At 55.5% G+C, this 19,121-nt stretch overlaps 1 protein-coding gene across 1 annotated transcript; it reads left to right on the forward strand.

Moving 5' to 3' along the window:
* Positions 1-17,188: 17,188 nt before the first annotated feature.
* Positions 17,189-18,076, forward strand: FNDC11 (fibronectin type III domain containing 11; the record flags this gene model as incomplete). Its single annotated transcript, XM_082490900.1, has 1 exon — positions 17,189-18,076. One exon carries the CDS (start codon positions 17,189-17,191, stop codon positions 18,074-18,076), a length of 888 nt encoding a protein of 295 aa, XP_082347026.1.
* Between the last annotated feature and the right edge of the window lie 1,045 nt (positions 18,077-19,121).

Below are 19,121 nucleotides of genomic sequence, written 5' to 3' on the forward strand. Positions count from 1 at the left end.
GGCTGTGGGATGGGGTGCCCTCTCCGCAGCGGTGTCCTCCAGCCCTTCCATCCAGCAGCCGGATGACTCCAGCACCAGTCTGGTTACTGTTGCACCTTCCTCCGGGTGCAGTTGTTCGTAAGCATTGCTGTTTGCAGTCATCGTTTGGGGCCGTGTAATGAGAAGGCGTGCACTCGTCTCGAGTTCTCTCAGACCCTCGAATGATGCTTTACTTAAGGCTTGGCAATGAAAGGAGAGGTGCAGCAAGCACACGGAACCAGCCATCCTGCTTGCTTTACCTCCCTGCAGTCTGGGTTGGGTGGCAGCGGGAGGGTTGGCAGGACGTTGTCTCAATGTAGTGACTGGGACAAAACCACGGACATACCTGACTTCTCTTTCTCCTTGTTTTTCTTTCAGGTTTATTTACCAGGGACCCATAATCTCCATTATTTCCGTGCAACGAGGGAAGGCAAAGATAAGGGAAGATGATGATGCAGAAGATCCCTGGTCTGCAGGATCTCTGGCAATGTGAAATCTTTGGGTGTTAGTTTGTTTTGTTGGGAAGAGGTGTTCTGGCGGTGCGGGAGGGGGCTGCAGGGGTCTGTAGAAGAGCACAAGCTGGCAGCCGTCACGCTCACAAGACTTTTGAACAAGATCCGGAGAGCAGAGCTGCCCTTGCCCAGTGCTCCCTGTGTCTCCTGTGCTGCTGTTTGACTCAAATGTTTCTAGAGAAGATCTGGTTCCGTAAGGAGGTGGGAATTGGCAGCCCGGCAGTGTGGTGTGCTGCCAGACACCAGCTCTGAGTCTGGCTGGGCACAACTTTGGGTATAAAGCTATTGCTTTTGCCTAGGGGAAATGGGAGCAAAATGATTGCTGGGTTTGCACCGGGAGTGCAGTGCTTTAGAAACAGTGAGTCTCTTGGACCACATGTTGCAAGCAGCTCAATAATTTCATAGCCAGGCAGCTTCTGAATCGGTGGATGCTGCCCAGGCTGTGAGCAGTTGACATTAGGATAGAGTAGTGTAAACAAGCCGGAAAGCCATTCAGCAAGGCAGGTCTGCGGCTGACGGGCAGACCTTCATTCTCCCCGTGCTGAATTTCACTAGTGACGTTTGTCACAGTCTTTCTATACTGGGGGGGCCCATAGGTACATTTTCAGGTGGACGTTGTCTGTGTACAAAAGAAACAGAAAGCAGTCCACTACTCTGAACCATTTAATGCCAAACTTCAGTTGTTAGGAACAATACTTGGGAGAGGAGGAGGTTTGGCCTAAATGGCTCCCAGGCTGGATTCTAGCCTCCTGCGAAACACTTTTCCCTGCTAGATAACTATCTTCAGGAAGCAAAAGGCAATGCTGCTGTTTAAGTTTGGTTACAGTACAGCTCAGGTAAGGAGATTGGAACCTCAGGCTGAGCAGGTAATACTCTATTTCCTTGCCTATATTTAGAGCAACACTAATATTCCAGGCTGACCCCGTGTTGATGGTCTTTAGACTTTGCTCACTGTAAATGCAATGTAAAGCACCAACTCTTCTCCACCCTGCAGGTTCTCAACCAACTAAAACATTTCTCGTCAGGCTAAATCACCCGGCAGTGCTCTGGGGAGCGGGCTGGTCTGACCCAGCATCGCTCACGAGCTGCCCACGTGCTCAGCCCTTACCGCAGCCGGGGCCACGGGCCGAGGAGGCTCCCTCCGACCTCCTTGTCCCCGGCTGTGGGAACTGCTCCTTGCCTGTGCGCAGGCTGCAGCTTTCCTGGGTCGTCACTGACACATCAGGGTCCTCAACCGGCAGCACCTCCTTGTATCTCTCTACTTGGTGTACTTTGCTGACCTGATGGGAATGAATGGAAACGCAGGAGATTCAGGTGGGCTAAGGCAGAGCTAAAGCAGGGAAAGGAGGAGGGAGGGTTTTCTTTGTTCTCTTCCATCTATTCCAGGGCACGCAGCTAAGGCTGTTGCTGCGGGAAGGCCAAGTCCCTCTTGGGAGGACGATGCCGGGAGGCTCCAGACATCTGTCTGTGACTTGTGAAGGTTCGGACAGCACAAATTCAGCGTCAAGCCCCTGTTCCCACGCTGCTTTTCTGTTTGTTCCTAGGGATGCTCCTGTGGGCTGTGGCCAGCCGCAGCCAGACCGTGACTGTACCGACTCCTTCCAGGCTGGTTACTGGGGTTTGAGCAGTTTGGGGTTGGTTAGCAGGCGCTGTGCTGGGCCCTGGCCGCAGAGCACTCCCCAGGGCTTTGAACAGCGCTTTGGCTGCTCTTGTTTCTCTCTAACTAGCAGCAGATCCCTGCAGCGGCCGTGGCGAGGAGCTGCAGGCGGGTTTCTCCCCCAGCCCCCGGGGAGGGCTCGCAGAGCCCTGCATCCCGCAGGAGGCACGGGAGCCGAACCCGGTAGTTCACGAGTACAGTGTTAGTGCCCTGATCACTGGACCACCCTTCTTCCACCTGACAGAGCCTTTGCTCCTGACTGTTATAACTGTTTTAAACTAACCCTGGCTTGAACGCGTGCGGTATGAGGGCTTTACCCTCCCAGCCCTGCTCATGTGGCTTTCCCTGCTGGAAGGGGACCCTCGCCGGGTGTTACATCCCAGTTGAAGGGAACTTCCTAGCAGGAGGTTTCCATGTGTGGAAACCAAGCCTGAAATGCAGGATGCGGAGGTGGAAGGTGGTGAGCGGGTCGCTCACCAGGACCGTTGCTTCCAGCCAGCTGCCAGCACCCTGCTCCTCTCTGGGGACGGGGGGAGCCTGGCAGGCAGCGGCCAGGCAAGCCCTGGGAGGGTCGACCCTCTTGGTTCGCCGCTGTTTCAGGCCATCTTCAAACCACACGTCTCCACCTCAGCTTTTGCATTGCAGATATGTTTTTAAAGCAGCTTGATGTTAGTGAGCTAGACCGTAGTGCCTTACTTAGGATTTAGCAAACACTTCCGAGGACGAGTCCTAGGGCTGCTAGCCTTTGGCCACTGTGGATGTTCCCCTGATTAGTTTGTCCTTTTAAGAGCAATTTCTCCCTGATTATTTTGCTGCTGTTTGTGCTCGGCTCCCCAGACTATATGGGAACCTGCCTTGTGTTTACAGCTCCCAGCATCTCTCCTCCCAGTTACTTTGGCCCAGACCAGCACTCCCTCTAGAACAAGGTGGGAACAGCTCAAACCTGTGGGATGGAGGATGTTTAGGCTTTTTCTTCCCAGGTGGGTCTGTTTGGCCTCTCCTGCCTGGCTCCTGCGGGCTGACCTTCTCCCTCTACCCTAGATGTTTTTGGCATTAGGATGCACTGCTGGGAAAACTCAAGCTTAAGAAAGCAGCACCGAGCCTGCAGCCCATTGCCCAGCCCAGGGCCAGGCGGTCTCCATCTGTTCCTGGCCACAGTGAAGCTGAGCATCTGGGTGCTGGGAGGAAGGGGGGGGGGTGTTGGGGTCTGGTCAGCATGGGGGGAGCGAAGCACCCTCTCATGAAACCCTGCTGCCCTCTGAGCTTGTGGTGGGGGGCACAGGCGGTGCCCGTTCCAGGGGAGTGATTGTATGAAACTGTTTACTTCTGACTATGCTGTTTACAAGAGGGATGTGGGGTGGGGTGGGGGGGTGGGGGGGAACAAGCCAAGCCTCAGGAGGATTGGGAAACGTGTTATCTGCACCAGCCTGCAGCAAGGCTGTCACTGCCAGCATCGTGCCGGTGTCAACGGGGGTCTCTTGGCCAGCTTTGGTCCTTGGGGAGGAGAGAGCGGAGGTGGCTCTAGCCTAGAGGGGTTAGATTAGCTCCCCCTTGTCCCCTTGCTGCTGTGTTTGAGGTTCAGCGGTGCTAGTGACAGATAAGAGTTACCCCTGTGCTCTTCCTTTACTCCTCAGGACCCAGCTCCTTCACATATCAGAGGCTCCCAGAGCCTTTCTGGAGCAATAAGACTTAAAACAAGCATTGCCATCGTTGTGGAAATCCTCCGTTGTGTGCATTGTATGTCTCCTCCGTATGCAGTACCGAGTCTGGGTTTAAGCCTGCCAAAGGGTCGTGGGGCAACTGCTTCAGGGCACAAACTGGGATATGTTTCCCTGTGCTTTCTGCAGGTCATGAGAGCAGGGAAACGCATTGCTGCTTTCCTTCGTTACCCCGGGTGTGCGCTGCCCCAGCCCCCCCCTACAGCTGCCTGGGGCGAGGGGGGGCTCCTGGTCCCCTTTCAGGGATGCTGCCGCAGGACAGGCGTGCGGTGCTCAGCCCTGCGCCGGTTCGGCTGCGTTGCAGGAGCGGGCTGTGTGCTTTACCCCTGACTTCTCGCAGCCTCCCATCCCATCAGCCAGGCTGCGGAGGTCCGATGCTCAGCAGAGGGGCGGCATCTGGAACGTAGAGCCCCCGGCTCCCTCGGCAGCAGTGGGATGCAGCCGATGCTCGTGCTGCTGCCTCCCTCGCCGGGGCACTGCTGGGAAACCATCGCTGGTGGTGGGGAGAGCTGCGCCGGTGGCTTCTCTGCTGCTCAGCTGATTACTGGGCATGTCCCAGCGTGTGGCCCTTCATGTCCAAAAGCATTTCACGCTTGAGAGCAGGGTGTCGGGGTGGTGGGCGCAGCTGGAAGGAAAGTGCAGGGAGCTGCTCTCTTCCAGCCGCAAGGTGCCAAGTCATGTTTCTCCATAGTCTGCCCAAGTGCTTTTAGCTCTGAGAGTGGTGTCCAACCTGCTGGAGGAGCTCGCAGGGGCCACACAGGAGTGCTTGGTGTCCCCGTTCTGGCGCCTGCCCCCACCCCAGCAGTTGCCCAGCCCACCCTGGGCCTTCAGCTCGCTCATCCAGCAGAACCCAGCAGCTTTGCAGAAGCGAGCCCCTTCCTGGCTGCCCCGGGGAGGGGCCGGGGCCGCGGCTGGGCTGGGGGAGCCCCAGGATGGGGGGATCCCTGTCCCAACCCTGCTCTGGGCTCCCCCCTGCTCCCCGCAGCCCCCGTGCTGAGCTGGCAAGAGCAGAAGGCTTAAACCCAGACTCCAAACTAAAGATAATGATATTAGTAAATGAATTGTATTTTTCTTTTTTTTTTTCTTTTTTTTTTTTTTTGCACAGAAGCTGGTAATCTAGGACCTATGTGTGAACAAGTTTATATAAATATTTTTTGTACTTGGTTTACTTGGGTTGGTATGAGATGTTCTATTTAAGTTCTTTGAACACTGTGGATACCCTGATGTGTATGAGTGGCAGAGGCTTTGTAAATTAAGGGACGTTTGTGTGAATAAAGCTATTTGATGGGGTTGAAAAGCCACACACAACTTGAAACACAAGCCTTGCGTGTTTGTCCTCAGCCGTGCTGCCGGCAGCGGGTTTGTAAGGAAGGGGAGTCCCCGAGCAGCAGTGGGCAACCCCGGGCCCTGAAGCAGTCCTGGCTCCATCCCCGAGGGCAGATCCAGCTAAGCCCGGGCTGGACTAGCCAGCCTGACCCCGGCTGGGGGCACTAAACCAAGGCACGGTGGCCAGTGCCAAGCAGAAACGTGGCTGCCTGGCACGCGGCGCCCGCAGCCCTTTATCCTTGCCCCGGATTAGGATTAGCCCCGTTCTCGCTGCAGACACCAAGTAGGCCACGGCGATTAGCGGGGCAGACAGGCTCGGCCTCTGCCCCCACGCTGTCCGCAGAAACACCTCCATGTCCTTCCCCCCTCGCCGGCAGCCCTGAGGTTCGGGAGCCAAAGAGGGCAAGCAGCATCTCGCCTGGCTGGCCACCCGCTCCAGAGGTGGCTGCAAACCCAGTAAGGAAAATGCCCCGCAGAATTGTCGTTTTAGTAGCCACAAAGTTTTCTCCCTTTGCACAGATCCTCTGCCCCAAATCCCAGATGCACAGACCAAACCCAAGCCGGTCACAGCAGCCAGGAGCCCCTGTAGCCCTGTTTCTAGCCGGGACCCCCAGTGCCAGGGATGACATCCACCATGGGAAAAGCGCAGCGAGGCTGAGCCACATCCCACAGTGACGAGTTTTCCTTTGGGCAGGGGCCGGCAGCCAGCGATTTCCCGGGTGTTGAGCAGCGTGGGGCCACGTGGAGCCGATGTGGGGCACGGGATGTCCCTGCACATGGGACCATGCACTGCTGCTCGCCAGCCCTTGCGTAATGGCCTCGAAGCCTCGCACTGGGACGTGCTTGGTGGCCAGTCCTCCCCTCCTACCCTCCCCATCCCCCCCCGCAGCCCCAGCATGGCCGGCTGCGTGGCTGCGGGCTCCCCCCGCGTGGCTATCAGCATTGTGCTCCCTAATCGCTGCCGACAGTGACACAAAATGGATGCTTTCAGCCCAGCGGGGCTGCAGTGGGGCGGGTTGGCCCCGGCCAGAGCGATGCCGCGGGGCCAGAGCTGCCCTGCTCGCCAGCAGGCAAGCAAGGGGGGGGCCAAGCCACGTTTCCCATGGCCCCCCAGCTTCCAGCTGGGTTATCCCGGGGCCGAGGGGCATTGACTGCATGGCACCCACTGCGAGGGCAACCCCCGGTGCTCAGACATCCCCCCCTCCCCGGTCCTGCCCAGAGCATCCTGCCTGCAGGCAGGGAAGGGGCCACGTCGACTCCGCAGCGTGTGTGGGACAAGCACCGAGACTGTCGCTGTCCTGGTGACAAGTACAGCTGCTGAGAGCAGCTGTGCCACACGGCTGCCACCGCGTTGTCACCGGCTCGGTGCTCACTGGGCGAGTGGGGCGGCGGGGGGGGACCCTGCCACCGGGTCTGGGTCCGGATCCTGGCATCCTGCTGGAGGAGGGAGAGGAGGTGATGCAGCAGAGGAAAGGTTTGTTGGGAGATGCACACATCGACCTTGCCTAGAGAGACGCTGTGGAATCCCGCTGCCCTGGATGCTGCTTGCTCTCTCCCACCACATGCAGTGACCCCCAAACTCCCCAGGACAAAGGCTGCTGCACCTCCAAAGAGGCTCCTTTTTCTCCCATGACTTCCCTGTGTTTTAGGGTCCACCAGTGACAAGTGCCAACCTCCAGGTTCATGGCATCGTGCACTCGTCTGTGACCAGACACGTAACGTGCTCCATGCACTCCCACAGCCCCCGCCCCCCCCCAGCTCTTGTTAACTCAGTCCCTGCAAATGTGATGAAGATGAAATCACAGAATCACAGATTGGTTTGGGTTGGAAGGGACATTGACAATCACCTAGTCCAACCCCCCCTGCCCTGGGCAGGGCCACCTCCCACCAGCCCAGGTTGCTCCAAGCCCCGTCCAACCCGGCCTTGAACACCTCCAGGGATGGGGCAGCCACAGCTTCTCGGGGCACCCTGCGCCAGGAGCTCACCACTCTCAAAGTGAAGAATTTCTTCCTGATATCTAAATCTCCCCTCTTCCAGTTTGAAGCCATTCCCCCTCATCCTATCACTCCATGCCCTTATGAAAAGTCCCTCTCCAGCTCTCCTGGAGCCCCTTTAGGCACTGGAAGGGGCTCTAAGGTCTCCCCGGAGCCTTTTCTTCTCCAGGCTGAACAGCCCAACTCTCTCAGCCTGTCCTCACAGCAGAGGGGCTCCAGCCCCTGAGCATCTTTGTGGTCTCCTCTGGACCCGCTCCAACAGGTCCATGTCCTTCTTATTTTGAGGGCCCCAGAACTGGACGCAGTACTCCAGACGGGGTCTCACCAGAGCAGAGAAATCCAGCAGGAGTTTGGGGTGGGAGCCCGGGTCAGCTCACGTGTGTGCCACGGCGCTGCAGGCACGAAGCCGGTAAGGGCAGGTGACCGCACGGCACAGCCGACAGCTGAAAAGCTTTTAACATCATTAACAGAGAGAGGTTGGTGTCAGTCACCAGGAGAAATGTTTCACTCCGGATTTGCTCTCTGGAGACCTGCAATTTCGTATGCTAAGAGGGCTGCCAAGCGCCACGAAGACGCTTCAATTACTTGATAGCTGACAAAAGCACCCCAGCGCCAGCCGTCCCCTGCCCTGCCGCCCCTCGGGGACCAGCAGAGGGCACGTGCTGGGGCAGAGCGGCACGTGGCAAAGGCCACCGCCGGGCAGCAGGGCAAGGAGGGGACAGGGGAGGAAAGCCACGGCAGCCACCAGGGCCACGAGGCCATAGGCAGTCCCGGGTGCTGCCTGGGCAAGCACCAACCTCACCCCGGAGGGATTTAATGTCAGAGGACCGTGGTGAGATGCTGCCACCAGCTCCGCTCCCCCTCTCCCTCCCCCTGCTTCCACCCGTGTAGGAACATTTTCAAGAGCTTCCTCTCCACAGAGGCTCTGGCGCTGCGTTTTACAGCTCGAGCACTAAGTCTTTCAGTGCAAAACATAACTCCATATATCTTTTAAGATCTCTTGAGCTCCTCAAGCGGCAGCCACTTAAGCAGTCCTCGTCGGACCACTAAGAGACACTGGCTGCTCGAGCTGGTAGGAGTGCAAGGCCCGCTTTATTGGTACAGGGCATTCATCTGCCTCATCTCCACGTTGATGAACAGCTCTGTCTTACCCGTGTCAGGCTCCAGCAAAGCAGAGGCTGAACAGCTAAAGCTGCCGTAAGCCCACACACTCCACTCGGGCGAGAGATGACTCAGACGAGGCTCTGCGTGCGGGTGGAGGTGACGATGAAACTCGAGGCTACGCAAGCCAGCACGCTGGTGAGCGGGGGCTCTGCCCTCCCCGCCGGCCGCCGTGCTGCGGGGCAGGAGGGTGGACCCTCCTCACCCTCTTGTCCCCCTGTTCCTTCGCTGGACAGTCAAGGGGGTCTTCGGCACAGGAACAGCCCAGTCCCGATGCTCCACCACACCACTGATAAGGCCATGGATGGCATCAAGCTGTCACACGTTTTGTCCCACTGCACACAGCATCCCAACAGCTCTACCGTGCCGGCTCGGACAGGAGCAGTGCAGCCCCCAGTGTTTGTAGGACGGCCATGCCCACCCTGTCCTTCCTCCTGTGGAAACCCCAGGTGGCCCCAGGGATGGATGGAGGGAGCAACATCGCCCAAACCACCTCCTGATTCCATCCAAGACTTCAGAAAAGGAAGACGGCCAAGTCAGAAAGCCAAATATATATTTTTTTTTTTTTTGCCTGCTGTCTGCCTCGAAACGCACGCTTGTGGTGCTGCGCAGGGCGCAGGGCTCGGGGCGCCCACCCCGGTCGCGCTGCACCGCCTCTCCCCGCAGCGGGGACCGCACGTGGCAGAGGCAGCAGCTTCGCCCGCAGCCGCTTCGGGTCAGACTCGGTTCCACAAACAAAAGCCGCTTCTCGTCTCCAGCTCGTTTCCTCCGGCAGAGTTAATGGCCTGCGCTCCTCTGTGGACCCCGCACTTGCGAAGGCGCGCTGGGAGGCAAGCAGCAAGGGAGAGAATTAAGACCTTATTTCCTCTGCCAGAGATAAGATCTTTAAACAAGCTTCTCAGCCAAGAACTTTAATTTATATTATTTTTTTTTTTCACAGGTTTTGCAAGGGAATCTTGTTCTCTAGAATCGCGTCCGCCTCCAACCCCACTTACAGCTGCCAAAGCCTGCGCTTCCCCCGGGAGCAGCCTGCGAGCGGCGGAGATGGATGAGCTGACACGGGCACGACTCCCCCCTTGCTGCCCCGCCGCCGGAGCCCCGGGGCTGTCAGTATTCCCAGAGCAGCCCCCACGGATCCGCCGCACGGACCACGGCCATGCAGTGCCGCAGCCCCCTGCCCCAGCGTCCGGGCTGGATGAGGCCCCCGGGGGGAGCATCCCTGCGATGCACCGCTCCGAGCTCCAACTCCGCTCCCTCTGCGTGGATCTATCTCCGCAGTCGCGCCGGGTTTAACCCGGGAAGGGACAGCATCCGTGGTCTTGCAAAAGGTGCTCGTTTCCCCCTCTGAAAAGACCTCTGAAAACCAGTGAGGGGCACCAAACCGGGTGTGCAGGGTTTACCTCCCCTCTCCCACAAAGCCAAGGATGTTATCTTACCACGGGCCTCAATTCTTCCTCGTAACACAGAAATGCCCCGCTACCGCCCCTTTCTTTGGGAACACAGACAAATGTCCCCAGAGCCTTCAACGGCAAGAAATAAACGCCCCAGCCTTGCTCACGCCCTGGGGGTTTGCAGCCCTCCCTTGCTTGGAGGCTGCTGTGGGAACCAACGCTTTGGGCTAATTTATCCGGCACGTTGGCACTGCAGATTAATGCGCCGGCCCTGGGAGATGGCGGGGAGCTCGAGCCAGCCAGGCGATAAATCACAGGACGCTCTGCCCGCTGGTGCTAAAGGTGCTGGTCACCACGTTCCCAGCGGGCCGAATGCTCAAGCCTTGGAGCTGCTTTCGTGTCCCGTGCCCCGGGGAGGGGGGACACCCGGCTCTGCGGGATCACCGTGGCCGGACGTCAGCCTGACTGTGCTCCCCGCCACCCGCAGCCCCGAGCGGGGACTGCCCGCAGGTGACAACCAGGGGATGAGGCTCAGCAGGTTTCCCACTTTCCATCTTGGCTCTCTGTCCCACATCCAAGCAAACGTGACCCTCCTTGGGAAGCTTTCCTGGAAAAGGGGGCATGGACGCTCGCTAACCGGAGGAGCCTGCCAGCAAGGGCTGTCTCGTGGGATCTGGGACACGCCGGCCTGCCTTGAACTTGTGCTCAAGGACATGTGTCCTGCAAAGCGCAGCACAGCACAAGGATATCCGAACGGGCTTTTGATGAGCTTCCAGCAAGATGAATGAGCTTCTGTGACCCTCCTCCATCTTCCTGAGCTAGATGATCAGTAAACCAACCCCTGCGGTAGCCTACAGCTCAGACGAGCTCTCACCTCTCGCATCCCACACACGTGTCTGGGTACTCAGATTAATGTCACCGCTGGAGAAGGGAGGGACTGTCCGCCCTGGGACTGTCCACCCTAGGACTCCCCTTCCCTGCTGGAGATCTGTCCGGGCTGCCCGACCATCAAACACTCAGCTGGGGAGGAAAGGAGAGGTAACAGAGGAAGGCTCCCTTTCCCGAGGAATCCCGAGCACTCAGCCCTGCACGTAGCAGATCTCAGCGCTGGGCACAGACCGGGGAAGACTTTTGCCCCAAAGCAGCCTCCAAACCCATTCACTTCTCAGCTCGCTGCAGGCAAACAGCTCCCCCGAACTCCAGCGGGTCCGGGCTGTGGGGCTCCCTCCCAGGGTACCATTGGTGGGTGTAATGAGCTGGAGATAATTGCTGCCTCGGGGACGCAATTAACTCCTTCCTTGCCTGGTCCAGCTGGGGCTTTTGCATCCCAGAAGAGCAGTTCCCCCCACCCGGTTCCTTAGAAAACTTACATCCCTTTTCCTTCTCAAAGTGAGCCTTCTGAATCACAGCCTGACGAGCAAAGTGAGTTCACTGATGTGTGGCGATGATTTAGGTTTGGGATATATCTGGAACGTGTGATTTATTTCAGTTATATGAAGCACCGCTGAAACCCGGAGCAAGCAGTGAGTGAATCACTCACACCCCCTTGATAATGGGGTCTGAAGCGGCTCGGCGCAGCCAGCTGATGGGCTCTGAAAGTCCCACTCCCATGGGGCCAGGCAAACACGACGAGATATGGGTACCATCCGGGCATGCAGGGACACTGGAAACCCTGGAGGAGGTGGTGATGTCGGGAGACTTTAATGACAGCGCTGCTGCCAGCAACAGCCGTGGCGACACAACCCCGAGCAGAAAAAGGCACAGAGTGAACAGCCCTCTGTCCCCGGGACAGGGATCACCTTGAACCAGCCCAAAGAGCCCAAACCCGACCCCCACCTCCACACACGAGGTCCCATCTGGAAGCAGCAGAGGAAGAACCAGGCGCGAAGTCCAGCCTCCTCCCTGGCCGGGCGGTGCTCTCCTTTGCAGCAAATTGCTGTTTCAGAAATGCAGTAGACGTGAAATGTGAAGAGAGAAATTGCCAGCGACTTTTAATTTGGGTTCTGCCAATTTCTCTGTTCCAGATATTGATTTTCCATAAAGATGAATCCCCGCTCCCAGCTCTCTCTGACAGGCACTATCTGGGTGTTTCACTTATCCCGAGAGTGGAAATATATGTTTTATTAAGTGTCAGAGCTCACTAATGAGAAGAGGGAGGAAAATCAATTGTCTGCTTATATCTTGATCTCAAAGACAGGACTAACAAGTTCTTTATTTTGATGCTGTGGGCAGGAGGACGGGGCAGAATGACAAACGTGACAGACAACGGCTGTCAGCTCTGCTATACAGACAGCTCAGCTGATGGGGGGGGGAAGGGGGTATATGGTGTTTGAATGCTTCAAACGCATCTGCGTCTGTATGAATTCAAAGACATTCATAGAGTGCTATAAAATCCTATAGCTGAATTGATCCCTGACGCAAAGCTACTGAAAACAGTAACATTTCAGCTGCAGACTAAGCAGGTTTATGCTCGTATTCCTAAAATCACAACTGCAGCTTGGCCAGCTGTCCTGGACAGGGCAGCTGAAGACATCCCATTTTTCCACGCTAAACTCGGGACGCAGGTTAGCGTTTAGGACAATGAGAAGTACAAGCAAGCCCAGCGCAAAAGCCTCTGCACGACTCCAGCAATAAACCTCGTGTCAAACTTGCACCGTGCCGGGCTCGCAGAAAGTGTTCGGGTGACATCGGAACCCTGCCAAAATGAGGAGCAACGCTTGCTTAGCGCAGGACTTGGCCTTTGCTGCGCTGAGAAGCTCAGCCACCGCGCTCAGCTCAGCTGTGCGATACTTCCACCTTCTACCTCCACCTTTTCCAGGTCAGTTCTGGGGCACGGGAACACCCTGACCTCCCCAGCTCGAAGGCGGACATGCTGTCCACCGGGAGCTAGTAAATACAAAGACACCATCAACGTCTTCAGAAATCATGGGGTGGGAGGGTGCCAAGGGAAACGGAGACAAAGTGCAAGCTTTGCTTTAAGCTCCTCCCCGGGCATCTGGCACAGCCCACGGCTGGAACAGGAGGTGAGGTCCGCTGGACCTCCACAGGACTCTTCTAACGGCCGTAAGCCCTCAGACCACCAAGGCGGAGGGAAAAGGACGGGTCCCGATCCCGGCACACGCAGCCCGAATGGCAGATTGGGATCCACGACAGGAGCGTGAACATTACTTTCCTGCAGCAACTCGGCATTATTACCAAACACCCGTCTGTGCCCGCCCTCCCCGCCGAGCAAGGCTCTATCAGCCTTCTTTCACTCATATTTGTTATCGTGTCTGTCAGAGAATCGCACCTGACAATTGTATAGTTAATCTCTTGGCAGCTGTGAAATGAAACGGTAAGCTCCGGCTGCCTCGAGAAGATGCATTGATTTCTTAAAATGACAGATCGCCTCCTCCCTTGATGTTCAAGCAGAAGCTCAGGGCTGACGTTACGGATCTTGCCTATCATTCAATTAAAAAAGCTTAGCAGAGACGCACCAGCTAAGCGTGCAAGACCGCATTAAGGCTAAGCCCTGACCCAAAGATTTAATCACAGGGAGTATGAAGGCACCTTCAGCTGCAGGACGCCCCTCCGGTTCGCTGACGAACACACCGGCCGTGGTGTCGAGACTGCCACTGCGAACCAGACGAACCAGTCTCCTCTGGCCAATAAAACAGGGGACCGGCCAGCCGGGTCCCGCGGCAAAGCAGAGCAGGAAAATCCCTTCCTACCCAAAAGGAAGTTTGCCACACTTAAAGGAGCAGTTTATATCCTATTTCAACGCATCTCTTTAATAGGGAGTTATGTGTTTAAGTTCAGAAAACGCCTGGCACTTTGTGAACCAGCCCCCGTCTCACCGTGGAGAGCAGAGCACTGGAGTGTGTCCGGCCTCAGAGGTAAAGACTGCAAAGTTCACCCTCAAAAAGTGAAAACACCCCCACCCCACAGCATGCCATAAAGCCCAGCACATCCCATTAGTGTCCCAGAGCCGCCTACGCTTTCCTGGGCAAATATTACCATCTGCACAGCAGCAAAGAGCCACGCTGAAGTCTGTCTGTGGGTACCCTGGATCCGCCCCACGCTGCTCCCAGGCAGAGCCGCAGTGGGATGCGGATGCCGATGTCCTAACGCTGGGGAATCCAGGGCAGGGTCCTTCACAATCCTCCCCCCAGAAATGCTACAAACAGTGCCGTTGTTCGGAGCAGTCGGGGCTGCGAGGACTCACCAGCCCCAGAGGCAGAGGTGTACCTACACCGGGCGACCCGCAACCCCGGCGAGGCGCCTGCGGTGCGAGGAATGGGACTGCCGCATGCCGGCACGGCGCTTCGCCGCGGCCACCTCGCAGGGTGCCCCTGGCACGACCTTCAGGCTCGCCAGGATGGAGCTGGCTTTTCCGCTCAGCGCTGCGCTCACTACGCCTTGCGCTGAGGCAGCATTTACCATTTTCTGGCTGTTCTGCCTTAGCGACTTCGTTGCGGTCTGCGGGGACCCTTGGCTCGAGGCCGTGTCCCCGCAGTTCACCGCTGAGGTCGGGGCTCTGCAGAGAGAACAGAGCTTTGAAACGGTGAAGCAGCTCAGTTAGGCTCCGTGGCCTCGGAGCCAGCGCTCATAAACCACCGACGCCACTGCCTCTCCGCGGCACGTTCTGCTGGAGGAGCAACGGGAACGTCTCGCACAGGGAAGCAAAGCCTTGGAAATCATATTTCGGATGCCCCAATGATCACAAAGCCCACAGTCCTCAGCACACGGTCCTTTCGTCCACTTAGCGACCCCCCCAGCCCCATCGCGAGAGCAAAGGCACAAGATGGGAGTGAAACAAAAGGCGCCTGTTAAGGGGGAAGCACAGAGCTCAGTCCCTCTGCCCTTCTCCTCCCTGCCCTCCGCTGGGATGGGGAACAGCCCGGGCGCAGCCCCGGGCCGCGGGACGGAGCCTTCTCACACCGGGAAGAGCAGGACGCGCAGCCGGAGGGTGGCACCGACCCCTCGCCCCGCGCCGGGAGGTGCATCACGCCGTGGTTACCGCAGCCGGGCATTGTGTGCTGGCGCGCTGGGAGCGACCTGCGCTGCCAGCATAAAAACAGACTCCGCCAATTAAGCAGGCGGAGGGCAGCGTGGCCACACTCCTCTCCCCACGCGCGCGGCCATCTCCTCTCGGGGCCGGCCTGGTGTCACCGAAGCCGCAGGGACACAAGGTGCCACCTCTCCCCAGGGATCCGGAGGGCGAAGTGGGTTGCGGCTGAGATTTACAGCAGGGAAGGTACAAGTGATTTTGGGGCCCACAGTCCCCATGACAACCAGGGGTATGTCCCACCCCAAACCACCGCCGCTAAGAGCAAGAAAAGCGTCACGGTGAAAAGCGGTGGGTGCCGGGGGCTCGGCCCCACCAGCCGGGGCACGGCTGGGTGGTGGAACCCGATGGCAGGGAGAGAGAACAGCACCCATGTCCGCCCAAGGACCATGGCTCTGGCTCCCATGGGTGCCCCCGTCCACCCCCTCCCAACCCTGGGGGGAGCCCAGGGCCACACAGCCCCCCCCGGGGCTCGGGCGACTGCAGCCTCCCAGGCTGGAAATATAGAGATGCTACTGGGAAAACAGCCCTTTCTGAGGGGGAGGAAAAAAAAAAAAAGGGGATGTAAAAAGGGAAAATGAGCACAATCACAGCGCTGCCTGTGGGCAGACAGCTCCAGCGAGCCGAATCCTGCTGAAAGTCTGGTCTGGTGGGAGGTGTCCCTGCCCGGGGCAGGGGGTTGGAACTCGATGATCTTCAAAGGTTCCTTCCAACATAACCCATTCAATGATTCTCTGAAAGCAGAGTAACGGAACCCGGCGCGGTGCTGTCCCTGTTGGACTCCATACGGGGATACCAGGAACCGGCACGGCTTTGGTGTAGGGTTTGGGGTTTTTTTGTGGAAACAAACAAACAAAAAAAAAAGCGAAAAGGAAATAGAGCTTGTTTTTTCAAGTTGACAGCTCTCTCGGAAAAAAAAAAGTTGCTGTGAATGCGTGAATTAGTATAAATTGTAGTGCAGCCAGGGGCCAGACGTCTGAAAGGTTTACAAACACTTGGAATTCCTACGAGGGAGTGTTATTAGTCCTGTTATGTATTTAGGGAAAATGAGGCTAAGAAAAGTTGCTTTGTCAACTAGACATCACTATGTCGCTTCCACAAGACATGCAAGAGTTAAAATATCCTAGTTAGGTACTACAAGAACTTAAATAATTTTATCCATAAAATTACACAGAGCGAGGAAAGTCACCTGTTGTTAGACTGCGTCATCGCAGTCTGACGGGGGCCACAAAAGAATCCCGCTTTCAGGATTCCGTATTTCTTTCTTTTTCAAATCAAGGACGTTCAGCTTGTGAAAGCCACGTTCTCTACGCCACGCTGGGTTCTCATCACAGTATCGCCGACACCACAGACACAGGCATTTATTTAGCTAATTTCCGTCAAGCGCAACGGAGAAACGCCTTCCGTCCTGGCTGAGCGGGCACCACCGAGCAGGGCACGGCTTTGTCGGTGAATGAAGCAGCCAAGACTAAGACAGAGCGGATACGGCGTTGCGAAGGACCACTACCTAAACACCGTCTTACCAGCAAACCGTTACTTGTCCGCAGGTGCTTTACTTGCGTTTCAGTCTCTTACCACACATTGTTTATTGACTAACGGAGCTCCACGAGAACGTGAGTAGATATCACGGTCTGAGGTGATGATGTAAACTAAAACCAAAGAAAGGGAAAGCAGTGCATCACCGGAAATGCTGTCAGGTTACAACCGCCGATGCGCTGTTGAAGGTAGCGGTGCAAGGAAAACCGCCCGCGGCCCTCAGAAAGGCCTCGTGAGGCGGCACTCAGCGCATCGCGTGGCTGTGCCCGCTGCATCGCAGCTCGCTCGGGGGCAGAGGGTTAACTCGAATCACCAAGGTGATTATGTAGCTGTAGGAATTGGCTTAGAAGATGGGTCTCAAACCTCAACAGCCTGGCAGCTTACAAAGAGAGAAAAATAGACATCTCCAGAGATGTAGAAGAATGGAAAGAAATTGCTTACAGGAGTACAAAAGGCATCTAATTAGAACGAAACAGAAGATAATAAGGTAGGGAGACATTTTGGCAGAGTATATCAGAGAATAATTCCTGACAGTGAATCTATTAAGCAGAGGTAGAACCTCTCAAGGGGGACTAGCAGGAGAGCAGTTGGTTGGAATATATATAAAAGTAAGACTATACAAAAACGTTAGAAAACATACAACTAGAAAGGAAAATTCCTCTGGAACTACACCTAACAGTTCTTTCCCATCTATAAATTTATACGCTCAGCTTTGTCATTAAGAGAGAAGAGTCACAGCCATGACTATACTCCCTCACAGCTGCTCTTCCTTTGGCTGTTAATGCTGTTATTGCCGCTTTCTTACGCAGTAACTGAGCTTTGGAATCATGGCTGCAACTTTGAACAAATCTGAAACCAGTTCGGAGAGTACTGCGCGCGGCGGCGAAGACGACACCGGCAGCCAGGAGCAGTACTTGGAAAGGAGAAACCTTGTTCTGCAGTTCCTGCACTCCGACCTGAGCCTCCCCAACCTCCAGCACCACCAGAACAAAACTGAGCTTCTAAAGAAGTGTTACTTTTACTTAGAGATTGAACCCAAACAGGTGAACGTGAGAGACCAGAACCACGCCACGCATTCCACCGACACCTTGCAACTAATAGACCACTTCCAATTGGAGAGGATGAAGAAGGTGGGAAAAACCCAGACCGAAATCCAGCTGTTCCTTTTAACTGAGCTGTTAGAACAGCTGGAACGAGGCCGGGAGGAGCTGAGCCGTTACGTAGAGACCTGCGACACGGTAACTTTCCTCTCCAGCTGGGACCTGATTGTGCAGAGAATGTCCAAGCTCTCCAAGTCTATGAAAAATCTCCTTTCCTTGCAAGTGCCAGGAAAGCTCTATGTCAAGCACCGTTTGGTGTCACATGCAGGTCTTAGAGGTTCTGGGCTCTCCAACATTCGTCTTTCTCTCTCTACAAAGAGACCACTGATTTTTGATCGAAAAGAATCATTTGCACACAAGGACTGGGCCAAGCTCAAGTGGTTTACCGAAAATCAAGAGTCACACCTCGAAGAATATGAACTGCACGTTAAGTCAGTGACGAGTGGGAGTCAGACAGAACCGAGACGCAGTAGGCAGCAAGTGACCTCCGACACATGTGTAGTTCAGAACCTGAAGCCTGGCACATTGTACGAGTTCACAATTGGAAGACCACACACTCAAACATTTGTCTTCGCCAAATGGCACGACCGCATCACACTGAAGACAAAAGAATAACGCTGTTGGAGGCGCGGCCGGCAGCCCCTAGGCACCAGAAGGATGAGGTGGCACACAAGAACGTGTTTCTCATTTGGTCCATTTGAAAAAGATGAATGAAGAGAATTAAAGGTAAACCTTGTTTTTAAACATTTTGCGTAAACCTGAACTCATTCTGTTCTCAACAATTTTACACGCGCCTTCCCCAAACCTTCCCAGGTTAACAGTAACTTCTCACACAAAATAACATCCTTCGGCAGCATTTGAGACTCAACACTCACTTCCCACTGCCAGAACTCATAGGTGGGAGCAGCTAGAAGCAGACAGTCTTGCAGGACACCTTGGATGCAAAGCTCAGGAGATAGCAGCATCTCCATCATCCACTGCTCTCCACCCACCAAAAGATGCCCAGTGCCAACTTCTTGCAATGATATTGTTTTGGTTTTTTTACCCCAAGTTATTTTTTTCCCCACATCCTTCCTCCAAAACACCTGAACTGAACCCTAAGCTCTTTAAATCACTCACCCTAACTTACGTCCACCTCTGGTTCCTCTCACCCTCTACACCCTGTGCCTTATAGGTACACCTAAGCACGATTCATGCTCACCCCTCTACAGTGCATGAAAAGATCACTCTGATTAAAAAACAAAAACAAAAAAGCAACAAAAACAACAACAAAAAACCCCCAACCCCCCACAACAAACAGGTACGGGTAATACATCCGCACGATCAATACGTAGAAAACAATCTTTTCTGCCATGTAGCGCAGTCAATGCTCATTTTCTTTTTTACCATTTTGGTTCAGCCCAAATATAGCTGTCCCCATACAGAGTCTACTCAAACCACCACATAAACAGACCTTTTAGTAATAAAATTTATTATTTAAATAAATTCAAATCATTTGTACAATTATGGCTTAAATATCAAAAAAGGAATGTTGAGGTTCATCCTTATAAACGGTAGAAGCGGGTAGAAATATTTGTATCCAAAACATCATTTGAGGTTTGCTGCAAGTCACAGACATACAAAAGATAAAAACCCGCCACATTTAAAGTCCCTTAATTTA

This window comes from Vanellus vanellus (assembly GCF_965231255.1).
Source record: "Vanellus vanellus genome assembly, chromosome: 15".
NCBI lineage: Eukaryota > Metazoa > Chordata > Aves > Charadriiformes > Charadriidae > Vanellus > Vanellus vanellus.